A 12507-nucleotide genomic window follows, 5' to 3' on the forward strand; every position below is an offset into this window, starting at 1 on the left:
GAGGAAAAAGGGGGAGGCTTGCAAGCCGAAGAACACCATCCCAACCGCGAAGCACGAGGGTGGCAGCATCATGTTGTGGGGGTGCTTTGCTGCAGGAGGGACTGGTGCACTTCACAAAATAGATGGCATCATGAGGGTGGATAATTATGTGAATGTATTGAAGCAACATCTCAAGACATCAGTCAGGAAGTTAAAGCTTGGTCTCAAATGGGTCTTCGAAATGGACAATGACCCCAAGCATACTTCCAAAGTTGTGGGAAAATGGCTTAAGGACAACAAAGTCAAGGTATTAGAGTGGCCATCACAAAGCCCTGACCTCAACCCTATGGAAAATCTGTGGCGAGGAGGCCTACAAACCTGGCTCAGTTACACCAGCTCTGTCAGGAGGAATGAGCCAAAATTCACCCAATTTATTGTGGGAAGGTTGTGGAAGACTACCCAAAACGTTTGACCCAAGTAAAACAATTTCAAGGCAATGCTACCAAATACTACTTGAGTGTATGTAAACTTCTGACCCACTGGGAATGTGATGAAAGAAATAAAAGCTGAAATAAGTCATTCTCTCTACTTTTATTTTGACATTTCACATTCTTAAAGTAAAGTGGTGATCCTAACTGTCCTAAGACAGGGAATATTTTACTAAGATTAAATGTCAGGAAAACTGAAAAACAGTTTGGCTAAGGTGTATGCATTTGGCTAAGGTGTATGTAAACTTCCGACTTCAACTGTGTATATATATAAAATAACCAAGGTCCGGACCTCGTTGTCCTCATATTTAGTTATGGCCATGACCGGCATGATGTGAGCCCAGGGCTAAAATAATGCGCTCATGTAGGCTGACCACATTGGGCTCATCGGCTTCACATTGGCCCTATTTGTACCCAATGTGAGCTCATGGTATTATCCACATGTGTTTCGCCCACCATGTGCCAATTTGTCCATACATCCATAGCTCTGTCTATGTGGTGACATTTTTCGGGGGGGGGGGGGGGGGGGGGGGGGTCAGCTTTGTTATTGTTTGAACTGCAGATTGCCTCTTCAAGGTATGTTGTTTAGCACCTATTATAACTTCACAACTGTTGTTCTAATAGGTGTAGAAAGTATAGCCATAGATATGAGGAAGTAGAAATGACAGAGAGTGATATCGAGATGGGGAAAAGGACAAGCAGAGGGGAATAGTGAACAGAGTAAAGATGGAAGCACAGTGGAAAAGTCTGAAGGAGAGAAATGTCTTTGAAGTGGCAGGCAATTTTTGGAAATAATCTTTTCATGAAGCATAGGCCTCTTTCCCTTCCTTCCGTAGCCATTGGACCGGAGCAGCAATATCATTCATTTTAATACCTGGAAGATTAACTGGAGGAGACAGTAATGGGTCATTCCACGGTAACGAAATTGCACTGAGACTCAGATTTTTTGCATCTAAAATGTATGCCAAACAAAAAACGATTGATTTAAAATTTTAACAAACCATACAAATCCATGCACAATGAATAGTTTTTTACAATTTACACTGAAAATGTTACAAAAACAAATTTACTGTAAAAACTGTGCAGATTCAAAGTTTGGTAACAGTTTTTTTATGTGACCATGTCTAAAAACTCTGTATCAAAGATGTCTGTAGAAGAATGAGGTGTCAGCTATGACATGAATCCTTGACTTTGAAAAAACATATTTTGGTTATTGAACTACAGTAAGTGAAGGGGAATTATACCTGGTAACGGAATTGCGGTAACAGAATTTCATCATTGGTCCCTAATCTGTACTATACAGAAATGCATAATTATGGATATGAATGTCATTCTCTTCATAGTGATGTATCCCGAATAGGTACACAAAGGTAGGAATATCCAATAACCTCCTCTGCATATTTTGGGTATTATTCTTCACACTGGCTATTATTTTTATGAGCTCAGCCCCCAAACAAGACCAAATCTGAACCAATCATAAACGTCTATGTTTCACAAGTTTGGACATCAAAGTATAGCACAGTAGAGCTCATTAGTGTACAGTAGAGTACAGCACGGCACGGCACAGTAGAGTTGAGTTGAGTTCAGTACAGTAGAGTTCAGAACAGTACAGTACAGTAGAGTAGAGTTCAATGGAGTACAGTACAGTACTGTACAGTAGAGTTCAGTGGAGTACTGTTGAGTAGAGTAACGTTCAGTATAATACAGTACATTGTAGAGGGAGAATGGCTGGTCTGAGGTAAGGCCTTGCATCGGAACAATTTAGACTGACGATTATGAATATTAGTACGCAGGCTAAGGTGGAAATTAACTGCCATTCAAAATGAGGAGCGAATCTAGGAGAATGAAAAGTACATAGTGCATGCTAATGTGCTTACCCTAACAATCTACTCCCCCGTGTCCACTGCACAGTACACATACTTTATTTTGTCTTGGCAAAGTGGGAGTGACTTGACACAATGATTGTTTTCACAAGGCAATTAGGAGCCGTGTACCTTTTCTCATTCAATTAGCTTGGTGACGAGTGATCGAGTGAGTCAGCTCTGAGACCGCATTGCTTAGCTTAGCATCCTGCATGCTAACAACACAACAGATCTGTCTGAGAAATTGTGCTCATATCACTCTAGTTCATATATTCTTCTACTAAAGATATATCCTCTTTCTATTCTCTCTACGCCGTCTCTAAGTCCCTTAATATTCCATACTTGTCCTCAAGTCAATCTCGACTTCCAAGTCATTACCGAGCAGAAGTCTCCTTTAATCTTGGTTGACCCGTGTGGTGGGAATAGTGCAGTATAACACAGGAAATTAGACCCAGGGAATAGGTAATGAGATGTGATTCAATGAGCAAATGTATTTGAATGATAGCAGGTGTGTGTTTTTCGGTGGATAGTTGTGTGTGATTGATATGCAAGGTAGGATGATAGCAGGTGTGTGTTTTTCGGTGGATAGTTGTGTGTGATTGATATGCAAGGTAGGATGATAGCAGGTGTTTGTTTTTCGGTGGATAGTTGTGTGTGATTGATATGCAAGGTAGGATGATAGCAGGTGTGTGTTTTTCGGTGGATAGTTGTGTGTGATTGATATGCAAGGTAGGATGATAGCAGGTGTGTGTTTTTCGGTGGATAGTTGTGTGTGATTGATATGCAAGGTAGGATGATAGCAGGTGTGTGTTTTTCGGTGGATAGTTGTGTGTGATTGATATGCAAGGTAGGATGATAGCAGGTGTTTGTTTTTCGGTGGATAGTTGTGTGTGATTGATATGCAAGGTAGGATGATAGCAGGTGTGTGTTTTTCGGTGGATAGTTGTGTGTGATTGATATGCAAGGTAGGATGATAGCAGGTGTGTGTTTTTCGGTGGATAGTTGTGTGTGATTGATATGCAAGGTAGGATGATAGCAGGTGTGTGTTTTTCGGTGGATAGTTGTGTGTGATTGATATGCAAGGTAGGATGATAGCAGGTGTGTGTTTTTCGGTGGATAGTTGTTTGTGATTGATATGCAAGGTAGGATGATAGCAGGTGTGTGTTTTTCGGTGGATAGTTGTGTGTGATTGATATGCAAGGTAGGATGATAGCAGGTGTGTGTTTTTCGGTGGATAGTTGTGTGTGATTGATATGCAAGGTAGGATGATAGCAGGTGTGTGTTTTTCGGTGGATAGTTGTGTGTGATTGATATGCAAGGTAGGATGATAGCAGGTGTGTGTTTTTCGGTGGATAGTTGTGTGTGATTGATATGCAAGGTAGGATGATAGCAGGTGTGTGTTTTTCGGTGGATAGTTGTGTGTGATTGATATGCAAGGTAGGATGATAGCAGGTGTGTGTTTTTCGGTGGATAGTTGTGTGTGATTGATATGCAAGGTAGGATGATAGCAGGTGTGTGTTTTTCGGTGGATAGTTGTGTGTGATTGATATGCAAGGTAGGATGATAGCAGGTGTTTGTTTTTCGGTGGATAGTTGTGTGTGATTGATATGCAAGGTAGGATGATAGCAGGTGTGTGTTTTTCGGGGGATAGTTGTGTGTGATTGATATGCAAGGTAGGATGATAGCAGGTGTGTGTTTTTCGGTGGATAGTTGTGTGTGATTGATATGCAAGGTAGGATGATAGCAGGTGTTTGTTTTTCGGTGGATAGTTGTGTGTGATTGATATGCAAGGTAGGATGATAGCAGGTGTGTGTTTTTCGGTGGATAGTTGTGTGTGATTGATATGCAAGGTAGGATGATAGCAGGTGTGTGTTTTTCGGTGGATAGTTGTGTGTGATTGATATGCAAGGTAGGATGATAGCAGGTGTGTGTTTTTCGGTGGATAGTTGTGTGTGATTGATATGCAAGGTAGGATGATAGCAGGTGTGTGTTTTTCGGTGGATAGTTGTGTGTGATTGATATGCAAGGTAGGATGATAGCAGGTGTTTGTTTTTCGGTGGATAGTTGTGTGTGATTGATATGCAAGGTAGGATGATAGCAGGTGTGTGTTTCTAGTTGGATGGTTGTGTCTGTGTGATTGATATGCAATGAAGTATAAATAGTACACAGTATGCATTTTAAATATGCAGATGAAATAAGTAGTAGGTAAATCAGATTTTGGTCACGGCCCTTGACTTCCAGCCTGATCGTGAAGTGGCAGAGTATGCCTGTATATGTATGGAGGCTGCTGAGGGGAGGACGGCTCATAATAATGGCTGGAACGGCGCTAATGGAATGGTATCAAACAAATGGAAACCACATGTTTGATGTATTTGCTACCATTCCACTTATTCCTCTCCAGCCATTGCCACAAGCCCGTCCTCCCCAATTAAGGTGCAACTAACCCACAGTGTACTACATACTGTTTATAATGTACTGTTTAGTAAAAACTAATGCAGTAAGAAAAAAATATCATCATACTAGGTTCATCCTACTGAGAATGGGTCATCTAATGCACTATTGCGTTGATTCCAGCCATGCGTTCATTTTGGTACAGCGCATCGCCTCAGCTGTTGTCAGACACACGTGGGTCTCGAAAGACGATTCTCTTCCTTAATTGTGTGCAGCGAATTCTAATAGATCAAAAGCCTAAATTAATATGACATCCTGTCATTTAAAGCATACAACATTTCTAAATTTCACATACTATAAAAATATTTTTTTTCACATACCCAAAATGTCTACTATTTAGAACACAAATACAGGTATTGAGACACGGCCAAGCACTTTTTAACTCAAATGCAATTTTAAGCACTACCCTAACCTTTACCTTCACACTAACCCTAGCTTCATGTGCACACCCCGGTTCAACCCTAACCCCAAACCTATCCCTAGCCTCAAACCTAAGCCTACCCCTAGCCTCAAACCTAAACCTAACCTTAGCCACAATCCTAACCCTTACCTGTAACCTGAACCCTTTCCCTTGATAAAGGACCAAGAAGCTAATGTGTTGTGGTCTCTCTCCTCTGTAGGGAACGTGTTTGTGGTGAGCCTGGCCTTTGCTGACCTCGTGGTGGCCTTCTACCCCTACCCATTGGTGCTCTACGCCATCTTCCATGACGGCTGGTCGCTGGGAGAGACACAGTGCAAAGTGACTAAGACCTGTCTGTCTGTGTGCCTGCCTGTCTGTCTGTCTGTCTCTCTGCCTTTCTAGCCCTGTTTATACCTGGTTCTAACATGTTATTTGTCTTGATCTTGACCACATTCTGATTGTGCCCACATTTTTATATGTATATTTTTATGATTAAAATACAGATTGTCATTTGACTATGATTAGATCTTCCTGACCACCTCGGGAGGTAGTCAGGCACTCATTGTGTCTGGATATCTTACAAATATAGACGTAGCTGGACAATGAAACCATTTAAATCATAATAATCCTGCCTTCTGAAATCATTTACAGGTGGCACCATTGACTTATGGCATCCATATGGCTTAAAATAAATAAATATTATTTTGAAAGAATAGTTGTCAAATAATTTACATACAGGGAGGGATGAGGAAATATGGTCACAATGCGGAGACATACAGAACCTTGCGAAAGTATTCGGCCCCCTTGAACTTTGCGACCTTTTGCCACATTTCAGGCTTCAAACATAAAGATATAAAACTGTATTTTTTTGTGAAGAATCAACAACAAGTGGCACACAATCATGAAGTGGAATGACATTTATTGGATATTTCAAACTTTTTTAACAAATCAAAAACTGAAAAATTGGGCGTGCAAAATTATTCAGCCCCCTTAAGTTAATACTTTGTAGCGCCACCTTTTGCTGCGATTACAGCGCCACCTTTTGTTCCTCCTTGCAAAACAGCTCGAGCTCACTGAGGTTGGATGGAAAGCATTTGTGAACAGTAGTTTTCAGTTCTTTCCACAGATTCTCGATTGGATTCAGGTCTGGACTTTGACTTGGCCATTCTAACACCTGGATATGTTTATTTTTGAACCATTCCATTGTAGATTTTGCTTTATGTTTTGGATCATTGTCTTGTTGGAAGACAAATCTCCGTCCCAGTCTCAGGTCTTTTGCAGACTCCATCAGGTTTTCTTCCAGAATGGTTCTGTATTTGGCTCCATCCATCTTCCCATCAATTTTAACCATCTTCCCTGTCCCTGCTGAAGAAAAGCAGGCCCAAACCATGATTCTGCCACCACCATGTTTGACAGTGGGGATGGTGTGTTCAGGGTGATGAGCTGTGTTGCTTTTACGCCAAACATAACGTTTTGCATTGTTGCCAAAAAGTTCAATTTTGGTTTCATCTGACCAGAGCACCTTCTTCCACATGTTTGGTATGTCTCCCAGGTGGCTTGTGGCAAACTTTAAACAACACTTTTTATGGATATCTTTAAGAAATGGCTTTCTTCTTGCCACTATTCCATAAAGGCCAGATTTGTGCAATATACGACTGATTGTTGTCCTATGGACAGAGTCTCCCACCTCAGCTGTAGATCTCTGCAGTTCATCCAGAGTGATCATGGGCCTCTTGGCTGCATCTCTGATCAGTCTTCTCCTTGTATGAGCTGTAAGTTTAGAGGGACGGCCAGGTCTTGGTAGATTTGTAGTGGTCTGATACTCCTTCCATTTCAATATTATCGCTTGCACACAGTGCTCCTTGGGATGTTTAAAGCTTGGAAAATCTTTTTGTATCCAAATCTGGCTTTAAACTTCTTCACAACAGTATCTCGGACCTGCCTGGTGTGTTCCTTGTTCTTCATGATGCTCTCTGCGCTTTTAACGGACCTCTGAGACTATCACAGTGCAGGTGCATTTATACGGAGACTTGATTACACACAGGTGGATTGTATTTATCATCATTAGTCATTTAGGTCAACATTGAATCATTCAGAGATCCTCACTGAACTTCTGGAGAGAGTTTGCTGCACTGAAAGTAAAGGGGCTGAATAATTTTGCACGCCCAATTTTTCAGTTTTTGATTTGTTAAAAAGGTTTGAAATATCCAATAAATGTCGTTCCACTTCATGATTGTGTCCCACTTGTTGTTGATTCTTCACAAAAAAATAAAGTTTTATATCTTTATGTTTGAAGCCTGAAATGTGGCAAAAGGTAGAAAAGTTCAAGGGGGCCGAATACATTCGCAAGGCACTGTATTTCTGAAAATGTGGGCAAATTCAGAATGTGGACAAGATCACGACAAAGGCTGAATGTTAGAACCAAGTATAAACAGGGCTTCTGTTTTCCTCTTTCTAGGTCAGTGGTTTCCTGATGGGCCTGAGCGTCATTGGCTCCATCTTCAACATCACCGGCATCGCCATCAACCGCTACTGTTACATCTGCCACAGCTTTGCCTACGACAGGCTGTACAGCTACCGCAATACCCTCTTACTGGTGGGGCTCATCTGGCTTCTCACCATCCTGGCCATCATACCAAACTTCTTCGTAGGGTCGCTCCAGTACGACCCCAGGGTGTATTCGTGTACCTTTGCCCAGGCCGTCAGTACATCGTACACCATCACCGTGGTGGTGATTCATTTCTTTGTGCCCATAGCTGTGGTTACCTTCTGCTACCTGAGGATCTGGATCCTGGTCATCCAGGTGAGGAGGAAGGTGAAGTCAGAGGTGAAGCCCCGACTCAAACCCAGCGACATGCGCAACTTCATCACCATGTTCGTGGTGTTTGTGCTCTTTGCCATCTGCTGGGCGCCACTCAACTTCATCGGTCTGGCCGTGGCCATCGACCCAGAGACGGTGGTGCCACGGATCCCCGAGTGGCTGTTCGTGGTCAGCTACTTCATGGCGTACTTCAACAGTTGCCTTAACGCCATCATCTACGGCCTGCTCAACCAGAACTTCCGTAAGGAATACAAACGGATTATCATGTCCATGTGGATGCCTGGTCTGTTCTTCCAGGAGGCGTCACAGGGGGGTACAGAGGGTATGAGGAGCAAGCCCTCGCCCAGACTGGGACTCAACAACAATGATCACGTCAAGGCAGAGGCTTTGTGACGCTGACTCCAAGGTTCTTCTCTCCTCCACTCCTCTCCTCCCCTATGGTGTTGTTGGACTTGTTTCTTTTTTCTTCTCTCTCTCTCTCTCTTTTCAGTCATGGAGTTCCATTTCTCTCCTGTATCTCACTGACTGCACAGTTGTGCTGTTACCGAAGCCTCAAAGAACAGTCAGAATGGTGCGTATTAAGAGAGAGAGACACACACAAAGGTGTTGACTGATGCTAACTGACTGTGTTATTCACAATTCGAAGAGTGCCATTCATGAAGCATATATGTTCTAACTTATTATGTATCATGTCCTTAAGTATACACCTCAGGCTGCCTGCCTCCTCTCTGCTGCTGTAGCATTATGCATTTCAAAGTTTAAGCCCCAAAAGTATTATTGCATTTTTTTACCCCATTACGCCCATGACATTTTTGTATAAGACAGGGTATTTAAAGACACATTTGTTATCTTCACAGTTTCCTCTGTAAAAGTATTTATCACACAGTTTATTTTATTTTCTATATCGATATATCTATATCATTATGACAATCATTATGGCCAGCGTACATTAGCGTAGAAAACAATTTGTAAAAACCCTATTGGTTGTAAATAACAAATAAGCAATGGAGCATGCCAACGGTAGGAGCTCACAAGGCCCTACTACTAACTAGGCAATTGGATTGTCAAACGGTGCCTGATTTTATGCTCATGCGCTCAAACAGGAGATTTACCAAAAACAACCCCTTTACAATTTAACCCAGTTAGTATGGGTTAACTCGTTAGGGTTGGAGTCAGCATATAACGTTAGGCTTAGAGTTACACAAGGATATAAGACTGAATAGACAACTACATTAGATACATCAGCAGATTTGGTCATTTCTGTTGAGTCAGGAATGGGGTGCTGTGATGCCCCTCGATGGAGTGTCCTGAAAAACCCTCGCTGGTACATTATAAGCACAATAAAGCTGTTTTATCTCGGACGACATTGTACTTATGCAGTTTACAGGTTTCAACTGTACTCTTAGTAATGCATGAAGACATGTGACCTATTCTATGCATTTTACACTTCATGTCATTACCTTAAAACACTACAGCAAACCAACTTACTCAATACGATATGTGAATAAGGACAATACTGTTTTTATGAAGAAGTTAATCTTAGTAGAAAATCAAGTGAATTAATTCAGGCCGTAATGACGCTGAATACCGTTGTTGTGATACTGTGTTCCATGATGATGAAGAATGTGCATGATAAACCTTGATGCTTTGTGTATTGTTTTGGTTGTTTGTTTGTTTTTTATTTTATTTTTGCTTTGCAGAAACTAGGGTCTCTATTCAATCCGTATCGCGGAAATTCAGCGTTACAGCGTGATTGAAATTTAAAAGCAATGTTTCCGCATTAGCAGAGACTACATTCACTGCACACACTGCATAGGTCAGCTCAATCGGAAATTACCTTCATATTTCTATTGATGATCTTGTGAAATCTGCTGCTGAAGATATCGATGATGTTGACAAAGATTATATGATGATGATGGTAAGAGGAAGATCATTCTTAATTGGCATGTATGCATGTGGATGCACAGGGAGAAGGAGCGCGGTGGTCAAGCTATAAGATTTTTTATTTTTTAATTCAGAGAAATACATTGTATTTATTGCTGTGATTTACGTATTAAACTGATGAAGAATATGCGTTTGAAGGGTTGTCAATGTAAAAGTTTAGATGTTAATAAAAACCTTTACTTTTAATAACTTTTCTCAGTTATTATTACTGCTTTTCAGACACATTGATAACAGTGTAAATAATAACTGAGATGGCTAAGACAATTCATTTAGAGGATGCAGATGCACTTTTGGAAATTGCTGGGTTTGTAAAATACACTTACATGTTTTTCTGTGCAGTGATGTGAAAACTACAGCTGCTGGTGAGAAGTCTCTCTCTCTCTTCCTCTCTTTCTCCTTGCTCTCTCTTTCTCACTCTGTTCTTTAAGCACTGTTTTTCATTCTTTTTTTTCAATCCCCTCACACCCTCTCCTCCTTCCTCTTTCTCTCGCCTTTCTCCCACTCTTTCTCTCATTATTTCCTGTCTGCTCTTAGCTATTCCTTCTCCGTTCACTCCACTGCTTGCCCCATGATTCTGCACATGCTCAGTACTTGAGGCCACACTCTGTGAGCACTGGTTAGGGGTGGATGGGAGATTAATGCATACAAATTGCCTCTGTCAGCCCAAACATTGCTGAAGTTCCAGAGCACCCTTCATCTCCCTGATTTATTTATATATTTGTTTATTTACATCCCCATTAGCTTTTGCAGAAGCAGCAGTTACTTTTCCTGGGGTCCAGTGTGTCTGCATGGGCGGGGGGACATTCTCCTGGAACATCTCACATTGGGTGAGACCTCACAAGTTCTGACAGACAGTACTGCTGCACTGGCCCAGATAGTGTGGCTATTTTAGGGTTTGTTCCAAGGTGCACACTTGTCACCTTTATTTGGTTTGTTCACATATGACATTGTGTTAACACACATCTCCAGGCAAAGTCTCTTCCATCTTAGTTATTCCACACACACACACACGCACGCACGCACACACACACACACACGCACGCACGCACGCACACACGGACGGATGGACGGACAGACAGATACACATGTTTCACAGAGGGTAGTGCACAACAGAGGTGTTTAATTGATCTCTCAACGAGAGGCTGGCAGATTGTCATCGGTAAAAATGCAAATGACAAAGTCATTGCGGTTAGATAAAGCATCTGAACAGCCTGGAAAAAAGCTTGCCAGGGGGGGATTGTCATCGCTCAGCCCCCCTCCTCCCCTTCCCACCCTGAGTGTGTGTGTGTGTGTGCGTGTGCGTGTGCGTGTGCGTGTGCGTGTGCGTGTGCGTGTGCGTGTGTGTGTGTGTGTGTGTGTGTGTGTGTGTGTGTGTGTGTGTGTGTGTGTGTGTGTGTGTGTGTGTGTGTGAAGAGATGTGGGCCTGCCTGCATGACAGCAGCCTGAGATTTATGTCTTGACGCATCAGAACAGGAACAGACTTAACAATGGCAGGATTACATTTCTCTGACAGTTACGTCCGACCTGGCATGGACCATAGAAGGGTGGGTGGTAAGGGAGTTAGGGGATAAAGAGAAAGCGAGGACGGTAGGATGGTATAGAGTAAGCCATTGAAATATCAAATAAAATGAAATAAAAACATTTGTGTACACAGTTTAGCAGGTGTTATGACGGGTGTAGCAAAATGCTTTTGTACCTAGTTCCTATCACTCAATGCAGTAAATGTCAACAAGAACAGAATAATCCAAAATCTTTAAATAAATCCAAAATGTTGTACAGCAGTAAATACATAAATAGTATGCAAACATTATTAAAGTGACCAGTGTTCAATGACTATGTACATAGGGCAGCAGTCCCTAAGGTGCATGGTAGAGTACACCCGGCAAGTGACTGAAAGGCAGAGTAGGGTATTGGGCGGAGGGCAGGCTACAGGGCAGAGGCTGTCTAGTGGTGGCTCTTTAACAGTCTGATGGCATGGGGATAGAAGCTGTTTTTCAGTCTCTCGGTCCCAGCTTTATGCACCTGTACCGTCTCCGCCTTCTAGATGATAGTGGGGTGAATAGGCCGCGGCTCAGGTGGATGAGGTCATTGACAAAACAGAGATGCTAATTTTAGGTCCCAAGAAACAAAGAGATCTGCTGTCGAATCTGACAATGAATCTCGAATATTGCAAGATGTTTGTTATCTCAAATAAGGACCTCAAGTTACTCTGGACCCTGATCTCTCTTTTGAACAGCCTTTTTACAACCTAGTAACATTGCAATACTTTTTTCACTTCAAGATTAGACTACTGCAATGCTCTACTCTCTGGCTACCCAGATAAGGCACTCAATAAACTTCAGTTAGTTCTAAATACAGCAGGCCTTATTGTTCATGAAATTTCCAAGCAAACAGCTGGAGGCAGGGCTTTCTCCTATAGAGCTCCATTTTAATGGAATGGTCTGCCAACTGTCATGACGTTGGCCTGGGGGTAGGTTTATGACAGTCATAAATACCTCTTCCCCCCTTTTTCCTCTCTCTACTGATGTTACATTTAAAAACCCTTGGTTAACATAGAGATTC

The 12507-nt window shown here is 42.0% G+C and overlaps 1 protein-coding gene across 1 annotated transcript in view; it reads left to right on the forward strand.

The window, feature by feature from the left end:
• LOC109905854 (melatonin receptor type 1B-B) overlaps positions 1 to 8687 on the forward strand; it is a 64091-nt gene extending 55404 nt beyond the window's left edge. The window contains exons 2-3 of the mRNA XM_020503499.2: positions 5401 to 5519; positions 7639 to 8687. Coding sequence (XP_020359088.1) covers positions 5401 to 5519; positions 7639 to 8394 — 875 coding nt within the window. The 3' untranslated portion in view covers positions 8395 to 8687. The remainder of the gene's footprint in view (positions 1 to 5400; positions 5520 to 7638) is intronic.
• The last annotated feature ends 3820 nt before the right edge of the window (positions 8688 to 12507 follow it).

This window comes from Oncorhynchus kisutch, linkage group LG15 (genome assembly GCF_002021735.2).
Source record: "Oncorhynchus kisutch isolate 150728-3 linkage group LG15, Okis_V2, whole genome shotgun sequence".
Classification (NCBI taxonomy): Eukaryota; Metazoa; Chordata; class Actinopteri; order Salmoniformes; family Salmonidae; genus Oncorhynchus; species Oncorhynchus kisutch.